The 27,473-nt window shown below is 54.8% G+C and overlaps 1 protein-coding gene across 1 annotated transcript; it reads left to right on the plus strand.

The window, feature by feature from the left end:
• CAMKK1 (calcium/calmodulin dependent protein kinase kinase 1) lies at window positions 1-27,185 on the plus strand. Its single transcript, XM_032399077.1, has 16 exons — window positions 1-116; window positions 7,018-7,418; window positions 8,351-8,399; window positions 8,833-8,886; window positions 9,303-9,354; window positions 9,599-9,732; window positions 10,120-10,156; window positions 10,919-10,940; window positions 12,132-12,220; window positions 15,434-15,633; window positions 17,754-17,807; window positions 18,588-18,661; window positions 20,431-20,518; window positions 20,748-20,876; window positions 22,952-23,055; window positions 25,144-27,185. The coding sequence occupies exons 2-16, from the start codon at window positions 7,060-7,062 to the stop codon at window positions 25,214-25,216; spliced, it is 1,518 nt and encodes a 505-aa protein (XP_032254968.1). The 5' UTR covers window positions 1-116; window positions 7,018-7,059; the 3' UTR covers window positions 25,217-27,185.
• Window positions 27,186-27,473: the final 288 nt, after the last annotated feature.

Here is a 27,473-nt window from a genome sequence, read left to right on the forward strand (position 1 = left end):
CGGTCTGAGCTCTGCGATCCCAGCCCGGGGAGAGGCGGCTGGGGCGGGGCGCGAACCTCGGGAGCGAGCCTGGTCGCCCGCCCGGCCGGCCGCGGAGACTGTCGCCAGGCGCCGAGGTAGGGGTCGGTGGGGAGGGGACCTGGGGCGGGGAGCGGGAGGGGACGAACGCCTGAACGTCTGCTCGGAGCCTGTAGGGAAGAGGGATGGTCTACGAGGCCGCGTCTAACGAGGGCCTCTGGGACCGCATTGGTGCGGGGATCCTCCCCCCTTTTGGGGGGCCGGATCTACGAGGTACCTCCCGGAGCCCGCTTCTATCTGCGCCGGCAGCCTGGACCGCATCTATGCGGGCACTCCGCCATCTGCGTCGCTTCCCCAGCTCTAGTCTGCGGGGCTGCGTTCATACCCAGCGCACTACCCACCCCCGCCCCAGCCGTGGGTGGGAGGCCGTGTCTCTGCAGAGTGGGCCCAGACCTGTGCACCCACGTGTGGATCAGCGCGGGGTGCTCCTCCTACACGGCTCTCCGCTGAGTCTTCCTGCAAAACCTGGGGAGAGGCGGGGTGGGGGGTGGGGTTCTGGATGAATGGGACAGATGTGGCGTGTGGCTTTAGCTGCGCAGTAGTCCCCCTGGATGGGGCCCGGGTGGAGGGGTTGGAAGAAGCGGGCACTGCGGCTTCAGGGGCCTAACAGGCACGGAATTGGTGGCTCGAATAGTGCACACGTGCGCGGGGACCTGTGTGTGGTGTTTGGAGGTGGGTGTGCGTGTCACGTGGACACAGGAGTGTGCCTGTGTGTCTGAGGGGAGTGCATGACTGGATGGAGTGGTGTGTGAGGGCCGATCACATGGACGTCGGCGTGCGACGTCGGTGTGCGCATCTCTGGGCGTATGTGTGTGTCTGGAGGGTGCAGAGGTGTGTGGAAAAGGTTATGCCCCAGGTCCCAGGACTGTGCCTTTGTGGGTGCATATGGGGCTGTGTATCTGCCAAGTGGGCCAGAGCATCGGGAGGATCCCACCACTCGTGTCCTTGAGGATGCGCCGGCCCCGCACAGCCCTCACTCCTTCACGCAACAGGTACAGATTGAGCACCCACTGTGTGTCAGACCATGTCCTAGGCTCACGGGCTCTGGGGACCCTTGCCTCCTCCTTGGCCTCTCACCCTCAGTCCCCACAGCGGGCAGGGGGATCATTTTAAACCTCATCCAACTGGGTCATTGCCCTGCTCAGAACCATCCTCTGGCTTTTGAGGCCTCCTGGTCTCTGTCCACAAACCCCTCCAAAGTCGAGCCCTGAGTCCCAGCCTGAAAATGGCTGTCTGTCATGCACAGTGAGAACTTCCATCCTCTCCCCTCTGAAATCCTTACTCAGTGGTCATGAAAGAGCTTACATACCACCTCCTCCAGGAAGCCTTCCCTTGGGCCAGGCACAGCAAATGGCTGGGCCTTCTCATCCAGGTGTAACTCTGCTCGCCCGGGTACCTCTCACGTGCAGAACCCCACTCCAGCAACATTAGCCGCTTGCTGTTCCTCAGACTGTGAGCACTATCCCACCTCACAGCCTTTGCAGGTGCTGGTTCCCCTGCTGCAGTGCCCTTTCCAGCTGTGCACACTGCCTGCCTCCTCACTTCCTCCAGCTTCTACTCACATTCTACAGAAAGGCCTTTCTGACCACACTATAAATAGTACCCCCCAGCCCCTACTCTTGATTCCCCTTACATGACTGTATTTTTCTCCATAGCACATACCACTTGACATATATCATCTGTTAATTACTGCCTTTCTTGTGTATTGCTTCTTGCCCCTACTAGAAATTAAACTGCCTGGAAGCAGGGACTTTGTCTTTGTGCTTCACTGGTTTATTTCCCAGCACCTAACATGGGAGGTGCTTATGGGATATTTGTTGCATGAATGAGTGACTCTGGGCACATATGGCAGGTGCTTATGGAATATTTGTTGCATGAATGAGTGACTCTGGATTTGCATCCCAGGAGTCCGTGTCTCTGGTTGCTCCCTACCCTGTGAGCTCCCTGTCTGAGGCTAGGTCTCCTCTTCTTCTGTCCTCCAGATTCCAAGTTCCTGGAAGGCCAGGTGTGGGAAAATTGTGACCACATTTGCATGTTAGAAATACTCCCTCTAGCAACTGGTGTGGAGGAGGGTGTGGGGTGAGGTCAGGGTATGAGCCTGGAGGTGGGGAGACTGTGTGGCAGAAGCAGTGGGAAAGAAAAGCAGAGGCCTAAGTCCTAACTTAGTGGCCTCACCCAGCAGTGGGGAGATCAAGGAGGGCTCCCAGAGGAGGAGACATCTGAGCTATCCTCCAGCAGCAAAATAGAGGGAGGTGTGTCCCTGGCAGAAGGCACAGCTTGTACACAGCTTCTGGCAGCAGAACAGAGTCTGCAGTTTGGGAAGCTGCGAGTGGCGTGATGCAGCCAGAGTAGAAAGTAAGTGTGGGGCTAGGGGAGCAAGGATGGGCGAAAGGGAGAAGATGGGCTCCCGGGTTTCTGGAGAACTGGGAGGATGACGGTACTTTTACCTCTGCAGCAGGCAGAGGAGGAAGGGCAGACTTGGGGGAAATGCTAAGTTGAATGGGAACCCTGTGGGTCTGAGCTGCCCAGGAACATGGTGGGCAGGAGGCAGCTGGCTGGAAAGAATTGGGCTGGAGGTACAGACCTGGTGTGGAAGATGAGGAGGGGCAGAGATAGAGGGTGATGCCCGGAGACCATCAGCCAAGACGTGCTGAAGATGCACTGAGGGTTGCCATGCCAAATTGGGTACAGAGCCCACCTCAGTGCTTGGGGCCCCTCCAGGGATGATGGGAGGGGCGTCCTCCCAGTAGGCATCCTCAAGCATGACTTGGCACGAGATGCCTGGGCCTCCCTCAAGGAGAACTGAGTCATCCCGGGCGGAGGCGGGAGCTGCAGAGGGTACCCGTTGCCAGGGCTGTCCAGACACTTGTCAGGAGCATAAGCACAGCGCCTGCGAGGCAGCCTGGCGATGTCAGCGCGACCTTCTGTGTCTGGCCTGGATGGCTAGATCGCCTCCTTGCAGCTTCCCCTTCTGGCCAGTTTTTGGATGGCCAGGCCATGTCCTCTCTGCCTGGATGGTGGGGGCCGCTCAGCCTGGCCCTGAGATTCACAGCAGCCTTCCGGAATTCAGAGTGAGGTCTGAGTGGTGCCTGAAATCATCCCAGGAGGGGCTGCTTGAACATTTGGACAAGAGCAGGGTCTGCCTGCTCTCTCCTGTCTGGGCCTCCTCCGAGCGACCCACGTCGGGGGGGCACATCCTGAGGAGGAGGCCAGGCCAAGCAGGCATCTGGAACCAGGGTCTGCACGCTGGAAGTAGCCAGACACCTGGGGGTGGGGGGCATAGCCCGAGGGGGTTAATGTGCCAGGCCATCCTGGAGCCAGGGGGCAGATATGGGGTTCTACATTGTACATCAAGGCTCTCTATCTTGGTGGCTTCTGGATATAGACACATCCTAGCCCTGTATCACTCGGGGCACGGACTGCTTCTCTGTCCACGATCTCATCTACTTCCTTCTATAGCCCTGGGAGTTGGCAGGATGGCAGCCTCCTGCTTGATTCACATGTGAGAAAACGGAGGCCCCAAGAGTCTCAGTGACTTTTCCAAGGCAACACGACCCAAGTCTGGAAGGACAGGATTAGGGTAGCTTTTCCCAGTGAGAGAGGGCCTGAGTCTGGTCATTCTTGGCTACAGGACCGGGCTGGTCCCTGGGAGGCTCTCCATGCCCATAGAGTCCATGCTGGGCCATGAGCCTGGGGTCCTAGCCTGTCTGTCGGTCCTTCTATTTGCCCATGTAGCCCCTAGTTGCCTACCCAGTCAGTTTCAACAAAGTGTCTACCGAGGCCTCAGCTTGGGGAGGACCCTGAGAGCCCCCCTGGGTGGCCCCTCAGAGAGGGGTGGCACCTGCCCAGGACACACAGCCCAGCCTGGTGGACAGGTGACCATGTGGGAAGTTCAGACTTGACCTTCTGAGATCAGGTGTCCATGCAGACCCCACCCTGCATTCTGCATTCATGTACAGGAAGACTAAAGGCACCCAGTGCACATTAACACATTTACACACCTGTGTAGACCACACCGCTAGAGTTCTGTCCCCATGCAGATGCGCTTCTCTGTGTGGACTTTTCCACCCCCGCCCCCCACAGACGCACACTGTGACCCCAGCCCACATCCCTGCTTGCACACGTTCTCTCACGTGTGGACACATGCCCTCAGATGCATAGCCTCAGGTGCTAGGCCCCGTCGCCTGGACATGAGGCTGGAACTTGGGGCCTCCCCACTGCCTCCTGCGCAGACATGCTTAGTCACCTGAATTTGATCCAGGCAGGAGGGAGGGTGGAGGGCCTGACGTCAGCCTTCATAGCCGCCTTATGCCGCCTGCACATCCATCTGGGCCACAGCGTGTCCTAGGCAATCGCAACAACAGCTGCACAACAACTCACTTTTACGGAGCTTCCCCAGTGGCAGACTCAGGCCTGAGCCCGGTATGGGTAGTGTTCACACCTTTTCACCCCATGACTACCCAGTGAGGTGAGACTGCTATTAGCCCCATTCCATAGATGAGGAAAACTGGGGCACAGAGGTGAAGTCACCTGCCCATGGGCCCACACCAGGAAGAGATGGAGCCTGCAGCCTGGCTTTGGAGCCTGGGCCCTTAACCAGGGAACAGGACCCCAGGTTGGAGGAGAGGGACTTCTGCCTTGACTCACTGTGTGAGCCTGGGCCCATCCTTGGCCCTTGCTGGGCCTCACTTTCCCATCTGAGAAAAGGGAAGGAAGGGAATTAGAGGAGGATGGCTTCTTGCTGGGATAACAGCTTCAGGGAAATCATATGCAAATTGTATGGGCCGGGGCCACCTGTGGCCTCTGCCCATCTGGAGGCTGCAGAGCAGAGAGCTGGAGCTCCTGATACTGATTCACTCCCTACCATGGACTGGGGCCCTGGGCTTGCTGGGGTCCCCTTTCTGAGGCTGCTTTCCCAGGTCTATTGGGGACAGCACTATAATGATCACTATGGCAACCACTCATTCATTCAACATATATTTATTGAGCTCCTACCATGTGCCCGGTACTGCTGCAGATACCAATGATCTTATGGAGACAAGGCAGACAAGAGCCCTAATCTATGGATTTTATATTCCAGTAGAAGGAAAGGGGGGGCTATATGGGGTGACGGTGAGGGGCAGCAGAATGGTCCATCTCCAGGGAGCAGTGGAATGGGCCAGCCAGGCTTGGAAGGCTCCCTTCAGCCTTGGCTTCCTCCTTCCTGCAAGTGGCCTGGTTCCTAAAGCCTCCCTGATACATCAACTGCATTCACTGCCCCCCCCCCCATCTCTTTTAGGGAGGACTCCTTGATGCCTCAGCCCTACTCACCTTCCTCACCTCCTTTGGAGAGGCCTTCCTGATGTTCTAGCTCTACCTGGCTCCCTCACCTCCTCCAGGGAGGTCTCCCTGATGTTCCAGTCCTGCTCATTCTCTCATTTCCTCCAGGGAGGCAGCCTTGATGCTCTAGGCTCACCAGCTGCCCATTTCTCTAGGTCCAGCCTTCATGTCTTTTCCTATTGCCAGTCTGGATTCCCTTCCCCCTTCCTTTCTGTGTGTCAACATCAGCTCTACCACCTTTGGGTTTCTACTCAATTCAACACACTGTGTGCCAAGCACAGGGGTTCTGGATGACACCCTTGCCCACTCTCCATCTCTAAGCCTTGTTGTGGCCCTAGGGAATCTGAGAAGGTCCTGCATCAGAGTACAGAGGGAGAGACTGAGGCTCAGAGTCAGGAAGGAGCCTGCCTCAGACCCTACAGTAGGTTGGCAGACAGGATTGGAACCCAGTCCAGGATCCTCTGTGGCCAGTGGACTCTAGTGAGCCCTACCTCCTTGACATCTGTCAAAGCAAGGTGATGGGGGAACAAGGGCTACGTTCTTAAAGTCACTGTGTGAGTACAGAGGAAGTTAGCACCAGACAGGAAGGGCAGAGGGTCAGGAGTCCACTCACTTCCTTTTCCTTAGAAGATGCTGAGTCTGGCCCAGGAAGGCGGAGGGGCATTGGGCTGGGGTGGGGCAGAGATGGAGTCCCAGTCTGAGTGTCAGGATTCAGCCTGGGGTCAGGGTTCTGCCCAGGGTTGTGGTTGAAGGGGAGGGCTGGGGCTGGGGTCGGACATTGGTTTGGGGTTCAAGCTGGGCCCAGTCCTTAGCCTGGGGCCTGGTTTGGGACTTGGAATGCAGTAGGGTCAGGGTGGGTGTAAGGCCAGGCCATGGAGAGCATTTCGGCGTGAGCAGCTGTGACAAATATTTTAGGCACACAAATAAATTGGAAGGAAAAAACCAGGAAAAATAAGGAATGACCTGTTAGTTTAGTGGAGTTTCTCTTAACAGCCACCAAAGCAGCAGCTCCTCCCTAATGGACCCTGTCGTAGGCTACAGACTCCGCTGGGGCAGGAAAGGGAGTCATGGGGGATGGCAGACTTGCTTGGTGGTCCTGGAGAGGCCTTCCTGGAGGAGATAAGTGACTGGCTTGGAGTACCAGGGAGGCCTCTGCCTGACCAGCACCCAGCTCAGCTTCCAGCAGCAAGACTGGAATGCTCTGCAGTCAAGGGTGGGGCTGGTGAGTCACTGGGCTGTCTGCTGGATGGGGCCTGAGCTGACCCTGGACTCTGTTTCTCCCAGTGCTGCTGGGCCTCTTTGTCCGGACTCCAGAATATCAGCTTCTCCCTGCTTCCCTGTGAAGCCGGCAAGGCAGACATGACCACCCCTGTTTTACAGATGGGGATACTGAGGTCTAGAGGGCTGCGATGCAGCAGAGCCAGATGAGCTCCCAGAATTCCTTTAGTTAGTAGGGACAGACCTGACTTTGGATGCTGGCAACTCAGGCAGAGGGATCAGGTAGGGCAGAGTCACGGAGGTGGGACCTAAGGGTTGTGGCTACATTGGGAGAAGGGCCTGGAAATCTGACCTCCATACCCTGTGGCCAGCATTGAAGCTTTCTCTGTCCTCTCTTCTCAGGTTCCCAATAAGGCTGCACAGAGGACCCCCTTAACTGTGGCAATGGAGGGGGGCCCAGCAGTCTGCTGCCAGGACCCCCGGGCAGAGCTGGTGGAACGAGTGGCAGCCATTGATGTGGCCCACTTGGAGGAGGCAGGAGGAGGCCCAGAGCCTGCCAGAAATGGTGTGGACCCTCCGCCAAGGACCAGAGCTGCCTCCGTGATCCCCGGTGGTGCTTCAAGACCCCCCCTAGGCCGGCCCAGCCTCTCAGCTAGGAAGTTCTCCCTGCAAGAGCGGCCGGCAGGAAGCTGCCTGGAGGCCCAGGCTGGGCCTTATGCCACAGGGCCTACCAGCCACATCTCCCCACGGGCCTGGCGGAGGCCCACCATTGAGTCCCACCACGTGGCCATCTCAGATGCAGAGGTTGGTGGGGCAGAGCTAGGGGGTCCCTGTGAGCTTCTCAGTGAAGATGCTTTTCTGTCCCGGCCCCTGTCACACAGCTGCCTGGCCTTTGCTTTTGCATATCCCCCAGAGTTGAAGAGCCTGCTGTCTCACAATATGGCTCTTCCCACCAGGGGAGCTCCGACTGAGCCAGTCACTGCCTCCTACAAGTCCCACCATTCCTACCCTTAGGCCAGGCCTCAGAAATAGGCCCCTCCCTTGTCCCCCAAGAAGTCCTCTTAGAGATTTGAAGATAGGTAGTATGTCTGCCCTCCCTACCATGAGTCTAACCCAACTTTAGCCCCCACTTCTAATCCTGCTTCTTAGAGTCTCCTCTGACTCAGAAGCTGCCAGTGTGTTTCCAGCCTCTGTTCTTGCTTCTGTTTCTCTGTCCCACTGGCTCTGTCCTTGCCACTTAGATCTGAAAGTGAGTCCTAGTACCGAGCGAGCAATCTACCGATTGCAGAGCCTGGGCTTTTTATGCCTGAGTGGGGACTCTGGTCTCTTGTCCCTAAGGCTCTCCTCATCTTTCTGGTCCATGCAGCCAAGACCTTGCATTTAGCTGCTTCTAGAAATACTTGCTCATGTGTTTCAAACAGATGAAGGTCTCCCAGACGCCAGCGCTCAGGCAGGAATCAGGGCATTTTTCCTTCACCGCTTCCTAGGCAGTAAAGTACAGCCATGGCTCACCATTCATGTTTGCAAACACCATCCAAGGCCTCTTGTCACTTTTGATGGCATGGACACCGCCACGTTTCCCCCCATCCAGACTTGAAAGGTTGATGAGATGTGGGGTCTGAGAATGAGGGGCCCAGAGCCAGGATTGGGCCCTGAACAGGCTCCTGAGGTGGGATCCACACTGCCTCTGGGTCAAGCTTTACCTGATGTTCCCCTCTTCCTCCCCCCCCCCCCCGGACTGTGTACAGCTGAACCAATACAAGCTGCAGAGTGAGATTGGCAAGGTAGGACTGGGGCAGGCGGTGGGGACTTTTCTCTTGAGGCTTTGTGGAGGCAGCCTGTCAGGATCCTCTGCTTGACGGTTCCTTCTCCCCTGGGAATGTGAGGCAGAGCCAGAAAGGCCCCAGCTTAGAAGTGAAGAGAGTTTTGTCCTCTAGGAGGTATCCAGGGAGGGTGGGAAATGATTCCCCATTCCTGATTCCTTAGTTTTTGATGGAAGACAAAGAGGGACTGAGGGAGCATAGAGCTGTGTTGAGCCTGGCAGAGGCAGTTCCCGGGGCGCAGGAGCCCTCTCCCTGTCCGCCAGAAACGTATGCCTGCTGGGGGCCAGCTGGTGGTGGGGGTGGTGGTGGGCTGTGGAGGGAGGGGGCCGGAGCTGTTCGGGCTGCCCATTCCCTGAGCTAGTCCGGGGTGGGGCTGACCAGTGCCTATTTCCAGGGTGCCTACGGCGTGGTGAGGCTGGCCTACAACGAAAGTGAGGACAGGCACTATGTGAGTCTGGGGATGGGAGGGAGGTGTTGCCCTGGGCCAGGCCCCAGAAGCCTGGGAAGTGGGACGCTGCTGTGCTGGGAAGACCGAGGACAAGGTTGCCTCTAGGGGGCGTGAGCTCCTGTCCCTAAGGGTATGCTTGGTAAAAGGAGTAAGCTTCTTGACCCTGAGAATATGCCCGCAGAGGCTGGGCCCCTCTGAGGGGAGAGCTCCAGAAAGGCTTATTGGGGAAACGGGGGGAAGACCTAGACTCAGATGTGGCCGCTTCCTAACCCGGCTTACCCACACACCTAGGCCACACCTTCAGCTCTGGTGGCAGTCACCAAGTGTTCCTTTCTGGACCTCTATCCACATATAACCAGCCTGTTCTAGCTCCTGGTGGCTACCCACAAGTGACATTTCTGCCCCTCCCTCCTCAGGCAATGAAAGTTCTTTCCAAAAAGAAGTTACTGAAGCAGTATGGCTTTCCACGTATGTATCTGCTGGGTCCTGTGCTTGGGAGCTCCTTGCCTGGGGCCAGAGAAGGAGGGGACCTCGGTCCCTAGCTAGTTTTTTTAGGGCTGGGGTAGAGGTGGGGACAGCATGAGCAAAGGCCTGGTGGTGGGAATGTGCTTGGTGGGTCGGTCTTATAAGATTCTTGCTTGAGGCTGGTTGCAGGGCCATGATGAGGCCCAGCCTCCTGCAACAGGGGCTTGACTCACCTTCCTGGTCACAGGTCGCCCTCCTCCAAGAGGGTCCCAAGCCACCCAAGGAGGACCAACCAAGCAGCTGCTGCCCCTGGAGCGAGTGTACCAGGAGATTGCCATACTGAAGAAGCTGGACCATGTGAATGTGGTCAAGCTGATTGAGGTAGGAAGCAGTGGTGAGTGGCTGGGAACTCGTGCCCAAGTCCTGTGCTTAGGAACACTCAGCGCAGACCTAGGGCTCTCCCTGCAGGAGTAATGTGGCTAAGGCCTCCAAAGACAGAGCTAGACTTGGGGTGGGGGCTATAGGGAGGCTTCAGGGGTCAGTTTAGGCTGGTCTGGGATGTTCTCAAGGTCTCGGTGAGGGTAAGGGGCTCAGGGTTGAGGGTCCGTGATTTTTGAGGCCTCGTCTATCTGGTGCCTGCACAGTTCCTGCTCCACTGTCTGGGGTCACTGCAGAGCATACTGGGGGCACTGGTGAGTACAAGGAAGTCTGGGGCTCCCACCCCATGCCTCCCCCACCCGTACTCCCATGTCTGTTCCCTCTGACTAGGTTTTGGATGACCCAGCTGAGGACAATCTCTATTTGGGTAAGTGACCCAGCTCATTCCCAAAGCAGCTTACCTGGGGTCAGTCCGAGGGCTCCCCAGGGACACACGTGAACTTCAGATGGGCTGTGTGAACATGTTCTCAAGCCCTGGATTCCCTTGCCTATCCCTGCCAACCCAGGCTTAGAATATCAAGTTAGATTCAACAAATATTCCTAAGCCCCCACTCCACTAATCAGAGAGACAGTGGATCAGGTAGATGCAGGAAGCAGGCTATGGGATATGGGTTCCCAGACCCTGTCTAATAGTTCTGTGCCTCAGTTTCCTCACCTGTAAAATGGGGACAATGTATCCACCTCATAGGGCTGTTATGAGGAGTAAATGAGTCATTATATACAAGATTGTTGTTAATGTTAATTTCATGGCTGGGTTTAGAGGCCCTGAAAAGGGGCAGAAAGAACACTGGCTTAGGAATTAAGGCCAAGGCTTTAGTCTTCACTCCCTGTCCTACGTGCCTATCTGCTATGACCTTTAGGAAAATTCCTGCCCCTTCTCCAAGCCTCAGTTACCTACCCCCTTCCCAGAAAAGGAATCCATGCTGAATCAGATGAGGCAGATCCATAGTAAAACTACTCTCACCCATTTACTTCCTCTGATACCCTGGGACCCTTGTCCCATCCCTCCCTCAGGTATGCTTGGATGCCTGACCCTCTCCTATCTTCCAGAACACGGGAGGGACCTTGGCATCACCTACTTTGCTAGCCTGGCTGCACCTTACTTACTTTTTCTTTTCTTTTCTTTCAGTGTTTGACCTCCTGAGAAAGGGGTGAGTTCCCCTTCCCAGTCAGGCAGGCCAAGTCTAATCCAGGCCTTCTTTTCCCTCCCTGTGTCCCTAATCCCAGGGTCAACTACTCTAGGAGAAAGCAGAGGCCAAGGCCCTGCCCTTGGGGAGCTCTAGTCTGGGGGAAAACAAGAGACCAAGAGGACAATTCTTTGAAGTCTGATGGGGGTCAGTGAGGCTGGAACATTCAGTGAGTCCTCTGAAAGACGGGGTGGGTTTTGAGCCAGGCCTTGAAGAACTGGAAAGATTATGAGGGAGGAGAGGGAGAAGAAAGGAGTGTTTCTCAAGCAAATATGTAGAGATGGGGCTCTTACCTGGATTCAAATCACAAACAGTTCTTTCAGCTTTACAAGTTTATGAGTTGGGTGGGTGGGACTCCATTTGCTGCCATTTACAAGAGGGGAAGCTGAGGTTCAGCGTGGGAAGTGGCTTGCCCAAGGTCACACAGTTCTAATTCATGTCTGCCCTATTTGGCCTTCCCAGGGTATTTGCAAAGCAGCAGACATGGGGTAATGGGCACAGGCCTGGGTGGACCAGAGGTCCTAACTGTCCAGACCTTGAATATAGGCTACGTATGGCTTGTGATTTGTCTCTCTGCGGGGAGTGGGGGTGCTAAGAGTAGCATCCTTCTCAAGATTCAGAAGCTTTCAAATATTTTTGACCTTCATATGTTTTACATTGCCATCCATATCTGTAAATGAAACCAAAGTTTTACAAAACATTGCATATCTTTATTACATGTGATATACTCTGATAATTCTACTGCATTAGAGAAACAAAGCATTAGCTAACCACTAAGAGGATTTCATGACCCTCTATTAGGTCTAGACCTACAGTTTGAAAACCACTGCTCTGAATGACATCTTTGTAACAGTTCGGTTATGGAAAATTAAGTACTTAGAAGAAGGAATACCGAGCCAATCAGAAATTAAGATAAAGCTAATTTGAAATTATAATGATTGTAAAGGGATATTTGGGTCTGTGTGTGTTTTAAGTGTTTCATTATATGGGAGAACTAGCTAATGTCTTGGGTTCTGGGGAGCAGTTTGAGCATAGAGGGCTCCCGGGAAGTCCCGAGGGGCCTAAATGGCCCAGCCCCTGTCCCGCTTCACCAGCTAGTCAGCTTTTACTCATTCTGATTCAGCTGAACACTGCTCCTCCCCACCCTTCCTGTAGGCCGGTCATGGAGGTACCCAGCGACAAGCCCTTCCCGGAGGAGCAAGCTCGTCTCTACCTGCGGGACATCATCCTAGGCCTTGAGTACTGTGAGTGAGGGGCTGCGTGCCCCCGGAACAGGGGTACAGGGGAGGGAGACACCGGAAGGGGTGGGGCCCAGGCTGAGCTAGCTCTTGGCAGTTCTTGTCTGTCAGCGCGGACTACCAATCAGCTTCATTTGGGGGCGTGGCGTGGTCTGGGGGCGGAGCCTAGCATCTCCTGTGGGAAGGGGAAGGGAGTGGTGGCCGACTTCCCTGGATGCCTGGATGCCTGGATGCGTGCGGGTTGCCTCGCGTGGCTAGTCACCATCAAGTCGGGCTGTGCCTGGGGTGTTCTCTGTATCTCTTCTGCTGAGTAGTTCTTAGCCAAGGCTTAACCTGTGCACAGGGCCTCAAGAGATGTAGGAAGGGAGAGATTTACATCGGCTGTCTGTGCTGTCATGGGTGCGGAAGGGTGTGTTTACTGTGAGGGCCCTCAGGTGATGAGAGCTCAAGAGGGAGGATGTTAGCATGGCCTCTCTCTCTGGAATGCACTTATTCATTCATTCATTTACTTCACTTACTGCATTCGTATATGAGTACCTGCTAAGGGACGGCTAGAGGCAAGGAGATGACAAAGACCCGGATGGGAACTCCGGGATCTCACAGCCTCGTGGAAGGAACGAGAAACGAAGCAGGCAGCTATAGTGCAGTGCCTGCTAAGGCTGGAGAGGCCCACGGCTGTCAGAGCACTGAGGGGAGGCTTCCTGGAGGAGGCCACTTGTGACAGGGTCCTGAAGGATAAGTAGGAGTTCGCTGGCCAGGCTTGAGGGATGATGGATGGGAGCGAGTATGCGGAGCAGAGCCTAGCAGAGGCACAGCGGGCAGTGGGCATGTCCTATTTGAGAATGGGGAGAAGTAAAGTCTGGCTGAAGCCTGGCCCTGAGGGTGGTGAAACATGATGCTGGGAAGCTATTCAAGCCACACCAGGAGGGCTTTCCTGACTTTATCCTGTCAGCATTGTCAGCCCCTGAGGGCTTTGAGAAGGGAGGGGCATGACAGGATTTGCATCTTAGAAAGCTCTTTCTGGCAGCTGTGTGGTGGCTAAGTAAAGGGCAAAAGGTGGCCAGCTGGTTAGGAAAGAGGCTTTTTCTACAGCCCAAGTGACAGATGGTGAGGCCTGGATCAGGACAGTGTCAGTGGGGAGGAGACATGAAGGAGGTGAGCGGGAACAGCGCTGGATGACTGATTGGCCATGGGGAGGGGAGTGCCCTCAGACACCTAGGTTTCTGGCCTGGTTTGGGGTAGCCGAGTGGTGCCCATCTCTCTAGAATCTTAGCTTGGTTTATCAGGAGCATATTCTCTCCCTGGGTGAACAGGGTGAGGACCTAGCAGAGATGACAGGAGCCAGGATTATCTTTCTCTCATTTGAGTTGCTCCAGTGCCCTCTAATTAATACTCTCTTTGTATATATGGGGAAACTGAGACACACAGACAGGAGGGCTTTGCAGATAGTCCCTCTCAAGGTCTAGACTTATGGGAAGGGGGCATTTCATCCTGGGTGTGAAAAGTGGCAGCCACAACCCTATACCAGGTTGGCTTCCACCCCTTCCTGTCCTGGGCCCTTCCCTTCAGCTGAGGGCCTGCTGTCCTCCATCCTCTGTTCTCCACCCACCACCCAAAAACAAGCTAATCCCATCTGGCTTTTGGTAAAGCCTTATCAAGACCCAGCTAATCATAGTGAAGGGCTTCCCAGAGTCCATTGGTCAGAACCAGGGGCTGGACAGGCAGATGAATGGAGGCACCAGGCACTGAAGGTGTGATTCTGTCCTTGTGATTCTGGTCCTCTAGGGGAGGGTCAAGGCTTCTTGGGGAAGGCTCTGTGGTCAGGGAGCCCAGGCCTGATTCTTAAAGATGGGGCAAGTGCAGCAATGCAGGTATGAGAGCAGTCAGATCTGGAATATAGCTTAGAAGTTGAGCTCATAGGACTTATTGATGAATAGGATATGGAGTCTGAAAGAGGAGTTGGGGATGATCCTGAGGTTTTTGGCCTGAGCAACTGATAATGTGCCATTAACCGAATAGGAAAGACTAAAGGAGGAACAGGGGTCTTCTGTTTTGTTTGTTTGCGGGGGGTGGGGGGGGTACGTTGCTGACAGAGAAATCAAGGTCTGAATTAGACGTGTTATTGAGAAATATTGAGATCTACATTGAGATGTCTACTGGATATCCACATGGATAAAGAGCCCAAGTTCAGGGGAGAGGCTAGGGTTTGAGATAAGAATTTGAGACCACTTTCCATGGTCAAATACACAGCCCCTTGAGCCTCTGCCCTCCAATGGGTGTGTGTCAAATCACTCGTTGCAGCGGGCTCACAGGACGCAGTCACCACGGGACCGCTGGTTTGGTTGTTACTGTTGTGTGACACTCAGTCCCTTTGCCCGGAGCCTTCCCGCCCTCCAGCTCTCCTCTCCTCTTTCCTCCTGCCCTTTCCGTCTCTCCTCCTCTGCAGCATCTTGGGATCTGCTGGTGCAGGGGAAGGTATTTGCCGAGTGGGGAGCCCGTACGTGGGTGGCGTGGGTAGACTCGGTGCCTTCTCTCAGCTGGGTCGTCTCTGGCCATCTCAGCCTTGAGAGGCCCATTTTCCTGGCAGTCCCAGAGCCAGGGAGCAAGGTGAGCGCTCAGCGTCCTGGAGAAGGCTGCTCCTTACCCCCGCCATGTCTGTCCCAGCAGTCCCAAGGCCTGGAGTGCCCTCTTTCTCTGAAACCCCTTCAGCCCAAAGTCCCTACGCCTGAGGCGGTATTTCTGCAGGATACTTCACTATTCCACCCTAAGTCCAAGAAGGAAGAACATCCCTGACCAGGTGGGGTGGGGGAAGAGACTGGGAAAATGTTCTGACAGGCTTTGGGACTGCGGATAACATGAGGGAGGGCCAGACATGGCCAGTGGAGAGCCTCCCTTCCCGATTTCCTCCGATAGCCCCCCTCAGCAACAGGTGTCTTGATTGCCACAGAGAGCACTGCATTTGGAGTCCAAAGACTCCTCAGAGTCCAGTCCTAGCTTTGCTTTGAACAGCCTGGGCTGGCCTTGGTCTCTCCACCGCATCGTGGAGCAGAGGGGGCCCTAAAGTCCCTTTCGAGGTCCTCCTGAGACAAGTGTGTGCATGGGCTCCTTCTCACCTAGAGTTTGAGATGGGCTTCCCTGGCCAGGTGAGGGCAGGGGGTGGGGGTCGGGGCTCCAGGCATTGGTCGCCCACACCAGCACTCAAGCTGCCTCTCTCCGCAGTGCACTACCAGAAGATCATCCACCGGGACATCAAGCCATCCAACCTGCTCCTGGGAGATGACGAGCATGTGAAAATTGCTGACTTTGGCGTTAGCAACCAGTTTGAGGGCAACGACGCTCAGCTGTCCAGCACAGCCGGGACTCCAGCATTCATGGCCCCTGAAGCCATTTCCGATTCTGGCCAGAGCTTCAGTGGGAAGGTGGCTTCTAGGACCTGGGCTGAGTTGGGGTTCAGGCGGAGGGGTGGGATAGCCTGCAGTGGGGCCTCGTTTCCAACCTGAGGGTGTCAGGGTCCTTTGGTCTCAGGAGTGAACACTGAACATGGTCCTCTCCTTCCTGTTTGCTTCTTCCTGGGGTCTTGGAAAATCTCCCCAACTTTGGCCTCCTCTCATTTTCCAGCAAAATGGCCCCAGGCCTCCCCTGCAGATACTTTCTGCCCGCTGCTGTGTGCTGAGTGCGGGCCGGGCTGTGAAACAGCCCAGACAGCCCAGCTTGCTGTCCTTCTGGAGATGGTGGAAAAGAGCAGGAGAGCTCATGTTTGGGAAGAAGTTGGAGGCTCCCCTCAGACTCTTTGGAGATGGCAGGGTTTGAACTAGGTCTTGAAGAATGGGGAGGATTTGAGCATGAGGTGGAGTCCAGAAAATGTACGAGAGCACTGAGGGGCACAGGGAAGGGGGCATGATGGGCCTTGGGCAGAGTTTAGAAGGCGGCTTGGGGACTTGGGGTTCCTCCTAACTGACAGAGGCAATGGGCACAGCTTTCTGAGCAGGGGGCTGCAGTGTAGTGTGTTCCCTGGGCACATGACTGTTCTCACCTGCCAAGGAGGCAATGGTTAAGGGGCATCTGGACACGTGTGTGGGTGTGGAGCTCAAAAGAGAGGTCAGGGATGTAGATAAAGATTTTTTTAAGAGCTTCTAATTTTGATATAATTCCAAATTTACAAAAAATTGCAAGAATAATACAAAAAAAAAAAAACCTCCCATGTATCTTTTTACTCAGATTCACCAATTATTGACATTTTGTCCCATTTACCTTTTCACCATCTCTCCCTATATTTAAGTGATTACATTTTTCTGAACCATTTGAGAGTTAAGTTGGAGACATTATCCTCCTTTATCACTAAATACTTTAGCAGATATTTTCTAAGAATAAGGACATTCTCTTACATAACCTCAGTACGATTATCAAAATTAGGAAATTTATCATTGATACAAGACTAAACGACCTTATTCACATTTCTTTCTTTTTTTTTTTTTTTTTAAAGATTTTACTTATTTATTTATTTGGGAGAGAGAATAAGAGAGAGAGAGAGCACATGAGAGGGGGGAGGGTCAGAGGGAGAAGCAGACTCCCTGCTCGATCCCGGGACTCCAGGATCATGAGCTGAGCTGAAGGCAGTCGCTTAACCAACTGAGCCACCCAGGCGCCCCCCTTATTCACATTTCATCAGTTGTGTGGATCCTGTCCTTTAATGCCGCCCCCCCCCCCTTTTTTTGGTCCAAGATCTGACCCAGGGTTAGTTGCAACGTTCAGTTGTCACATCTCTTTGTCCTTTAATCTGGAGGATTTCCTCAGCCTTTCTTTGTCTATTCTGACCTTGACATTTTTGAAGAGAACAGTCCTGTTACTTTATGGAATGATGTCAGTTTGCGTTTATCTGGTGTTCCCTGGTTCCCTGGTTGGATTTAGATGAGGCATCTGTGCCAGGAATATGTAAGTAGACATTGGAGACTCATTCACATAGGAGAGAAAGTGGAAACCAGGAGAGGAGATGGGGTTCCAGAAGGGGAAAATGTAGAGAGAGCACATGTTAGAGCCCAGGATATGGGGGAGCTGTGAGGAGCTGTGGAGGTGACTGAAGGCCAGGGCCTTGGTATGGGCAGGGGCTGTTTCTGGTGGCAGAAAGAAGGTAGATGGTGACTTCTCCAGTGGATCATCAGGAAAACGGATGATGAGCTGGTTTAGTGAGTCTAAGTTTAGAACATACGATGGTTTCTGGGGTGCACCGTGGGTACAGCAAATGTGACCCTGTAGGTAAAGGTAGTTTTGCATCTGTTGAGTTAGAAATGTACCTGGTTTGGGTCTGTTACAAGGGGGCTTGGAAACCCTGAGAGGTAGGGGCCCTGTTCTGGTCATCCCTGTGTCCCTAGTGCTCAGCATAGGGTCAGGCATAGAACAAGTGAGTGGGAGTTATTTGTTGAGTGACTACATGACTGAGGAAGGAGTTCCCCAATATGCCCTCTCCCACAGCCCATGCGAGCTAGGTGAGGGAGGGGTGTTGGTTCGTTTTGGGGGACTGATATGAGCTGTTTCTTCCTAGGCCTTGGATGTGTGGGCCACCGGGGTCACGTTATACTGCTTTGTCTACGGCAAGGTGAGTGTTGGGTGGGCTGGCGGAGCTGGGCGGGCCCAGTCCCTTGGCACCATGGGCTGGGCCAAGCTGAAGCAGGATGAATGACAGCTGCAGGCCCTTCCTTTGTGTCCTAAAGTAAAGCGACTTTTGAAAGGGCCCACCTGGCTCAGAGAGGACTGAGGGAAAAGCTTTTTTCTGTTTTCTCCCCACCCTTGGGAGGAGATTCACGTGAAGGAGCTCTGGGACAGAAGACATCCCAGTGGGAGGTGTAGATGGTGGTGTGGCCACCTCACCGCCAGGGCTCTCCCTGTCCTTCTGGCCCTTGATGCCATTCATTCTTTCATTCATTCACACATTCACTCATTCACTCATTCGTTCTACAAATTGTCCTTGCCTTTTGCTCTGGGTCAGGCCGGGCCTTGAGAACCCTCGACACTGACTTAGCGGAAATCGCTGTCCACAGGTGCTCCCTGTCTAGTGACTGCACTGAGAGGCAGGAGGGAACCTCAGTGAGTGTGTTCGCAAACTCCAAGCCCTGGGAGTGGAGGCCGTTCTGCAGGTGGTCATAAGGCCAGTGGGCACATCCAGCCTCATAGTTCCCTCAATGACTCATTTGTTCAGTCAGTGTTTGTTGAGCACCTACTGTGGGCCGGGCCCTGAACAAGTTAGACAAGGTTTCTCCCATCTTAAGGAGCCCAGAGCTGCCCCCCCCACTCTGGCCACACCAAGAGATGGGGTCAGTCCCCCAGGGCAAGTTGAGGCGCTGGGCCTGCATCCTTTGTCTGCTTCTCCACCCAACAGTGCCCATTCATCGATGATTACATCCTGGCCCTGCATAGGAAGATCAAGAATGAGGCCGTGGTGTTTCCTGAGGAGTGAGTTGCCCTTCAAGGGGGCTCCTGCCCACCCCCAGGGAGGCGTGTCTGAGTGGTAGCAGAGCATTTGCCCTTTGAAGGCCCCACCCCAGCCTGCAGATCTGGAGGTGGGGGTGCTGCTTCCTGGGAGGGGCCCCTGAGCGGACTGGGCGGAGAGAGGGCAATGGGACTGTAGAACAAGGTCTCAGAGACATCTGATTGGACTCCATTGTACAAATGGAACTCTGAGGCCCGGAGTTGGGCCAGAGTGGCCCCAGGTCACATGTTCACACTGCGCCTTCTCTAAAGGCTTCTGTGGGGTTAATGGCATCAACCTTACACACACCCTGGAACCATGGGGAGCCTCTACTTTCCTCACATGGGGTAGGAGGGCTTCAAGATAGCAGTGTGCTTCCCCATATTGTAGATGGAAAATGGAGGCTCCAGAGGAGAGTTATCAGTGGGTCTGGGATTTGAAGCCACTCCTTCCCCCTTGTGACTGAGGTCTCTGAGCCCAGAGGGACTATATGGAGAGGTCTCCCTGCTCATCTGCGGTTCTTCTGATTATGATATTGGCTACCACGGCTTCTTACTTTTCAGGGCCCTTCTGCCCTCAAAGTCCTCTGGGCAGGTCAGAAACCAACCTGGGTTGGTTTGTCCTCAATGACTCCTGCTTTCTTGTGCCCACTCCCAGTCTGGCCCCCAGGCCCTGTTGAGTCTACCTCATCATTCTCTTGACTCCATGGCCACCTGCGCCCCTAACTGGTTCTGTCCTCAGCCTTGTCTAGCCACCTTGTCTTTGGTCTCCCTGCTGCCAGCCTCCTTCCAGTCCAGCCCCCACAATCAGGCCGGGGTGACCCTGATAAAGCACAACATATCTCACCACATCTCCCACTTAAAGTTCTTCCAAGGCTTCACAAAGCCCACATGAAGAGGCCCTTTCCTGGCCCTGGCATTCAAGGACCTCTGCCACCTCCTCCCACATAGCACTAGCCAACTGGATTCCATCCCTTCCCTATAATTGCCTGTCTCTGTACCTTTCCTCCTGCTGGACCCCCTGCCAGAGATCTCTTCCTTCCCAGCCGAGGAGTTGTGAAAGAGATTAAGTGTCTAGGACAGCAGAGGGATCCAAGGTCAACAGTCCCAAGAGTGAGTTCCTTCTCTGCAGGCTTGGACAGATGGGCTTCCCAAAAATGTTGGTAGCCAAGAAGCCTGGAGTTTGGGCAGAAATAGTCCAGGCTGATATGGGGCTGAGAGTCCTGCCCCCCCCCCCCCCACTTCCCCTGAGTCTCTCATCCCTGCCCTCACTCTTCTGGGTAGCAATGTGTCAACTCACTAACCTCTCTGGGCCTCAGTTTCTTCCTCTGTCAAATGAGAATCTTTCTTGGCTACCTCCAGGCAGAGGACAGGATAAGATGGAGAGTGGGGCAAAGGCCCCTGGTGTCCCATAAAGTGACTCTTCTCACATTATCCTCACCATCTCTGCTACCAGGGGGTGCCCGGTACCCCTGGGACTGCATTTGTGTTTGTGGCCCCTGCCTCCTGCGGGAGATGGCTCTACTTCCTGTTCAGGAAAGGAGGATATCCATCTACTTGTTCTGAAACTCTCCCCTCTGCCTTGATATCTTGGGGTATCCCTCTTGCTCTTGAAGAAATGAGGGTTGGGTGTGTCTCTGCCCTGACGTGTACTATGCAGGGAATCCCAGAGCAGGTGGGGATGGAGAGGTGGGCAGGAAAGAATCCTCAGTAACTATCTCTCCCTCATCTCCTTCCTTCCCCCCCCCCTTTAGGCCAAAGGTCAGTGAGGAGCTCAAGGACCTAATCCTGAAGATGCTAGACAAGAATCCTGAAACAAGGATTGGGGTGCCAGACATCAAGGTTGGGGAGCCAGAGGTCTTGGGCTGGGCTGGTTTTGGATACAACAAACAGGCCTCAGTTTCTCCTTCTAGAGAGCCCTACACCAAGATACATAGATTATATATTGGGTTTGGATTTGGGGTTTGTGGGCTTTGGGTCCCCTCAAGGCAATTGCTGGTTGAATGCCCGTGGTCCTTTGCTGACTGGGTGTCTGTCTATCTGACCTCTCCCTGCCCTCCCAACTTTACAGTTGCACCCCTGGGTGACCAAGAGTGGGAAGGAGCCCCTTCCCTCGGAGGAAGAGCATTGCAGTGTGGTGGAGGTGACGGAGGAGGAGGTGAAGAACTCAGTCAAGCTCATCCCCAGCTGGACCACGGTGGTAAGGGGGTGAGGGGCAGAAGGCTCCCTTGTCCCGGTAGGGCCTAAGGAGGGCATTGCCACTGCCTGAGACTTGCTCTGTGCTGGGCCCTGTTGAGGGACAGAGGGCCATCTGGTCCGCCAGCCCCAGTGCTGATCTATACTGAGGCCCTGCTGGAGGGCAGTGGGGAAGGAGAGCATGTTATTCAGCCTCATGGTAAGGAGACCAGGAGACTTGGTGAGGAGAGTGAATGATTTAAAGAAATATACTGCCCTCACTGAGTGTCAACATTCACCATGACTGGAAGAAGCATTTCCTTCCTTCCTTCCTTCCTTCCTTCCTTCCTTCCTTCCTTCCTTCCTTCCTTCCTTCCCTCCCTCCTTCCCTCCTTCCCTCCCTCCCTTCTCCCGCCCTCCTCCCTGCTTCCAAGCACTGTTCTAGGTGCCAAGGACATGACAGTAAGAAGGCCTAGGAAGGCCTAGGAAGTAAGAAGGCCTTGGAGAGGTGGCCCTGTGCCCTTTGGACCCCATCCATGTGCTCCCTCTACTTTCCCCTCACAGTTTAGTTTTTTCCATCTTCCTTTGGACATCTTCCATATTAACTGTTGGAAGTTAATTCATGTAGCCCCTCGTGGCCACTGAGAACCGTGGCCTGCCCTGCACTGGCGTATCACAGCGAGTCGGGGTAATCACAAGGCAAAGGGAGAGCTGGTGCCTGTGCTGTAGGTGACATCCGGCCTGTGCACACCAGCCCTCCCCACTGGGTCCAGGCCCAGCTAGAGCCAGGTGGCCAAAGTCCTGCTCATTCCTATGATCTGTAGAGCTCCAGGACTCTCTGAGGTCCCTGGAAACAGTCAGCTCCCGTAGGGTCTCTACTGCTACGTCCTTGGTCTTGGCCACCCCGTCTCTCTCCTTAACCACTGGAATAGCCTCCCAAGTTGTCCCCTGCTTCCACCCTCACCCCCACTATGGTTGCTGCTCAGTTCAGCAGGCAGGGTGGTCCTAGTGACTAATCGTGTCACTTTTCAGTTGAGACCGTCCTCACTTAGGCTCCATGTCACTCAGAGTAAGCCCCAGCCTTGACCGCCCTAGAAGACACTGCACAGACAGCCCGCCTCCCACCCCCTCTCCCCGCTGCCTTACCTCTCCTCTCCTCCATTTGCTCAGCTCTAACCACGTGCCACCTAAGCTGCTGCTCCAGAACCTTCCTCCCTGGGGGATGCTCCTTGCCCAGATATCTGCAGGGCTCACTTCCTCACTCCCTGAAGGGCCTTTACTCCAAAGTCACCTCAGTGAGAAGGGACCCTTCCCTGGCCCCTTATCTAAAATTCCCACCTCCTCTTTGTCATACTGTATCCTCCCACCTCGTTTTCTTTTTTTCTCCTTAGCCCTCACCACTAACTAGCATATACTCTACTGATTTGTCTTATTTACTGCATGTCCCCCAACTAGAACATAAGCTCCATGAGGGCAAGAATTTTTGCCTCAGTGTGACGCCCGTGCCTAGAATAACGTCTGGCACATGGTAGGCACTCGATAAATGGTTGTTGGTTGAATGAATGAATGAGTAAAAGAACAACTGAATGCACCCCGACACTAGGCACGTGTGTGTGTGGGGGGGGGGGTTGGGGGGGGCAGGGGCCCAGAGCTGTCCTTGGCGCAGGAGGAGGGTCAGAGTCAGAGAACTAGGGTGCGGCTTCTGCTTCTCTGCTCCTCCTGCCGCGGCCTCTCCTTCACTCCGTCCGTCCCCCCTCAGCTACAAGGCATTTCCTGATTGCACCCCCATGTCCTCAGGATAAAGCCCCTGCTTTCGGCCTGGCACCCCAGACCCCTCATGGTCTGCTCCTGGCCTCTGGGCACCCCTATGCCCCAGTTGTGCCGAGCTCCTCGCCATTCCCAGAATTCACCCTTAACCACCACCCCTTGTGCTCTTGCCATTTCCTCCGCTTGGAATTCTCTTCCCTTCTCTGTGGACTGAAAGGGAGCCTCAGCAGGGCCCACCCAGGAGCTTTCCCCTTAGGGAGTCAGATTGGAGGCTGCCGGTGTGTCTGGGAGCCTGGAGGTCCTGTGCTCCTCACTCTGTTGTGTCCTCCCCAGATCCTGGTTAAGTCCATGCTGAGAAAGCGTTCCTTTGGGAACCCATTTGAGCCCCAAGCTCGGAGGGAAGAGCGATCTATGTCTGCTCCAGGAAACTTACTGTCGTAAGTACCAGTGGGCTGTGGCCTGCGGGGTGCTCCCTGGGTGGGGTGGGGGCTCTCACTGTCGCTGGGCTGTGCAGGCTGAGCCTGGAGCCTGGGGACTCAGCCCGGTCCCAGAGGAGGGCCCCGTTTGCACCTCTGTTCTCAGCGCACGGCAGCCTAGTCTGTGGAAGGAGAGGCACTTTTGCTGACTCTTCCTGGCCTGGGGGAGTGTTCGCTTTCCTGAGTAGCCCATGCTCCCTCCAGCCATTGCTGAGGCCATGTGCTCAGGCATCACTTTGTAAACGCTTGTCCAGCGAGTAAGTATGGACAGGCAGGCTGATAGGGCCAGGGAAGGGAACTCCCATTTGCCGAAGGCTTCCTGCTGTGAACCAGGCATGTGCATTCACCACCTCCCAGGAGAGGTCAGAAAAGCAGCTCCCCAAACCTCTGTGAGCCTCGTCCTCAGCTTTTCCACCTTCTTCCATTAAAATAAAAGTCAGTTTGGGATGCCAACAAGGCCTGCTGGAGTTTGTGCACAGACCTACAGAGAGAAAATCGGGAAGGGGTCCTGGACCAGAAAGTGGTCCTGGGACATTGGTTGCCTTCCTGTGGCCTGTGAAGGGTGCTGCAGAGGGGAGACATTGTGCACCCCCCCATCTTCTGCCCCTCCCACCCGCTGTGTGGAGAAGGCGTGCTCCCTAGAGAGGTGAGTGCCACACGTTGTCCGGGGACCTCAGCCTCTCTGGAAGGAGTGGCATCACTTGTGCCGTGCAGGGGCCCAGACACTGGCTTCGTGCGAGGCCATCCTTTTGTAAGTGGGCTCTTCAGAAGTGTCAGGTCCCATCACGGTGGACAAGCTGGGGTCTGCTCCAGCCAGAGGTTGCTTGCACCCAGTAATATCCATATACCAACTGCTTGCCCTCCACTTGACAAACTTCCTGGCCAAGGGAGGTGGAGGGGTGGGCCTTTGGAGAGGCCCTGACAGTACTGAGCTTATTTTCAGCTCCCCGTCTCTTCTCTGGGCTCCTCTAGGTCTGCAGGCCTCGATGCTGGAATTGGGTTTAGTGTAGGGGATCACATATTTAGCATCCAAACAGAGCCCCTTTTGAGAGTGAAAGAGGAAGCTGTTACTAATTATGGCAGGACAAAAGGCGTTAAGTAGGACCAGGATGATGAACAAACCTGGATGGCTGGTTACTCCAGCTCAGTGCCAGTGACTCCGCGCCCCCTAGTGGTGGCACAGGGCAGTCACAGGCTAAAGAGACCTAGCCCACGTGTGGCACAGAACTGGGTCCCAAGAATACCACTGAGCGAGGCAGTCGTTAGTCACTGTCCTTTCGTGGACGTGTTAATGGGGAGAAAGGCCAGTTTACTCATCTGGACTGTGAGAGGGTTGGGCTTAATCCTTTTCAGCTATAAAATTCTGTAATTCTGTGACCCAAGTTTAATTTTGAAAAGCAGGTTTTACCTCATCAAAGTCCCAACATTTGTCCTTGATAGACTCTGTTTTTTATGCTTTGGGATAATTGGCGAGGCTCTACAGTGGAGTTAAATGGGATTTTTTTTTTTAGTACCACAATCTATTCATCAGTCATTTTAAAAAGAAAAATCTTAGGGGAATAATCAGATACAGGAATCCATTAAATATGTGACAGAATTCCAAGACTGATAGGTAGACTCTGCCCTGTGAACAAGGCAAAGAAAATACAAAACCAAAGGCCCTCTACCCAGGATGATGGGGGCTGAGCTAGGCCACCGTGGCAGGCCTGTGACCTAGCTGCTACTCAAGGATGCGGGGGAGTCAGCGGGTCAGCTCGTGAGCAGCTCTGGAAGCTGGGCTGGGAAGTCTGCGCTTCATCTCCAAGCAACAGGGAGCCACAGAGGGTTGTGGGCTGAGACCAGGGATAGGGAGACGGGCAAGGGGCCACAGTTCCAGGGGCAAGACTGAGGCGAACTTGGGGAAATGGCGGTGGTGGGGGGTGGGGTGGGCAGGGGGCAGTGGTTGAGAAATTGTGGAAAGGAATGGCTGTGTGTGTGTGTCTGTGAGTGTCTTCCTGAGTGCATGTTCTGACCCCTGAGGTCCCTCTGCCCCTGGTGTCCCCTGAACAGGAAAGACAGGTGTGGTGAAGGGGGCAAGAGCCTGGAGCTCCCCGGCGTCCAAGAAGATGAGGCTGCATCCTGAGCCCCTGCATGCGCCCAGGGCCACCGGCAGCACGCTCATCCCACGCCTCCAAAGGCCCACTGCCCTCATGCCGACAGCCGCCCCTGCGGGCAGGGGGTTGAGGACTGTGGCCCCTCTTCTGGCCCTCCTCCTTCTGTCATGCTGCATGACCTCAGCGCACAAGTCCAGGGACAGGATTGGAATGTTCGTCATCTGGGGTTTGGGGGCAGGGCTCCCATGAGGCCTTTCTCCTCGTCCTGGCTCTCCCTGGGGGGGACCCATCCTGTGGGAAAGAGAGGTACCTGTGGTGCCTTAGAAACCCCACCTGGCTCGCTGGCAAGGCAGGAGGTAGGAAACCAAGCTAGCAGGTGGAGGCCTTGTTTACCACCACGGCAGAGACCTCCTACTGGGAGTCAGGCAGGCCTGGCTCAGTTGTCTCATGCACATGGAGGGCTGGACCTTGCCCACCTCAGGGGTTCCTGCAAGAGCTCTTGTCTACTGAGAATGCTGATAGGGAGGCTCTGAGCCCTCAGGGGGGTATTCCTGGGCCTCACTGAGGCAGGGGCCAGCATTAGAGGATTCAGATTCCTTTTTTCGTTGTCTCTTACTTTTAACATTGTGGTGGGAGTGTGGTGGTGTGTAAAGGCCTCCTTGGGAACATCTAGAAAGCTCTCCCACAGCTTTGGGTGGTCCCCAGCACACTCACCATTATTTGGCAGCCAGGTGGGGTGGACTAACTTTCCTTGATTGTTTCACACTTGGTGCCATCTGGAGAATGGGTTAAATGAAAGCTCTGGGCAGAGGCCTGAGCGAGGAGCACCCACCTTGCCTGCCCACTTTACTCCCTCCCTGCATGGCTCCCCTGTAGAAGAGACACCAGGGGCAGGCCCGACCAACAGCTCTGGACTCACAGGGCTGTGGCCTTGCAGATGCTGAAGTAACTGGAATCCAACCTCTGATCCTACACTGGCCTGCCCATCTGGCCCCAGAAGCTGCCCTCACATTCCTACAACGAAGGACAAACTGCCCGGGTTGGAGGCAGCACTGGAAGTGGGACCCTGGTGGGGCGTGCATGCTGGCAAGTGGCCACAGAGAGGTGGGCCTCCTGCCACTGCCTCACCCCCGAGACAGTTGACATTCGGCCTGCACAGAGCTGGTGTGCTGGAGCGTGTGTGCACCCGGCCATGCTGGGGCAGACTTGATCTTCTCCCTGGAATCTGTGCCTGGCTGGCTTGGCGCTGACCGGCCAAATCCTCAAGAGATTGACCCCCAAGGGAAAATAAAACAGGCCTCAGATACCTCCCCTGAAAACATGGGCCAAACAAGGGATTTCGGTTGCCTGTGTGGGGCTCCTACTGCAGGAAGGCTGGTGCTGAAAAAGAAAGGGAGGCTGGGCTGGAGGAGCGTGTGTGTCCTGCTCATCTTTGTGCCCGTGGGTATATGTCGCACCTCCATGCACATGCATGTGCGTGCCCGTCTGCTGCACACAGCACGCCTGCATGTCTTGCACTGGCACATGCATCTGTAATATAGTTTCTTTGTGTCTTTAAGGCTATGAGCAGAATGTGGCTCGTTGTCAATGGGCCCACATTTCTCCCTAGCTCCTCTGCACTAAGGCATTGTAACCCAGGGCTTCAAAAATAATTCGGTACTGTTTTTAAGAACACTTTTTTTAGAATTCATGGGAGGCTAATCACAGATCCACAATTTCCTTGAGCATCTCTGCACTGGGGCCTGGAGGGTGGGAGTTTCAAGGGGCTACATCAATTAGGCCTGCCCTCGCAGACCTCAGAGGTGGGCCTGGCTTCACTGCCCATGTCAGAGCCTGGATGGGGTACTCACCCCATTGCTGAGGGTTTTGGTTGGCGTATTGTTCTTGAATGTAGCACAAGTGATGAACAAACTCCATAAGAGTGTTTTAAAAACTAACTTCCCAGGTAGTGAGTTAAAAACAATAAAAGCCCTTTCTTGAGTTAAAAACAAAACAAAACAAAAACTTTGTGTGTACATTTTCAATATCTGGATGTGTGCTCTTTCTCACCAACTGGATCACTGGCTTTGCTAGTTGTTCTGGAAGAGTCTGAGCAGGACAGTGGTGAGAGGAGCTCTGGGGTGGGGGAGGCGGGCAGGGAGTGAGAAGGAGGCAAGGAGGGAGAGGGAGGGAGAACGGCTGGCTCTGGAGGGTGAGAAGCTACAGTCAAGGACGTGACTCCATCTCCTGAGTGGGTTCTGTGGCCCTTCCTTGGGAAGAACGGGGTGTTGAGGAGCCAGTGGGATG

Source organism: Phoca vitulina, unplaced genomic scaffold (genome assembly GCF_004348235.1).
Source record: "Phoca vitulina isolate PV1807 unplaced genomic scaffold, GSC_HSeal_1.0 scaffold128, whole genome shotgun sequence".
Taxonomy (NCBI): domain Eukaryota; kingdom Metazoa; phylum Chordata; class Mammalia; order Carnivora; family Phocidae; genus Phoca; species Phoca vitulina.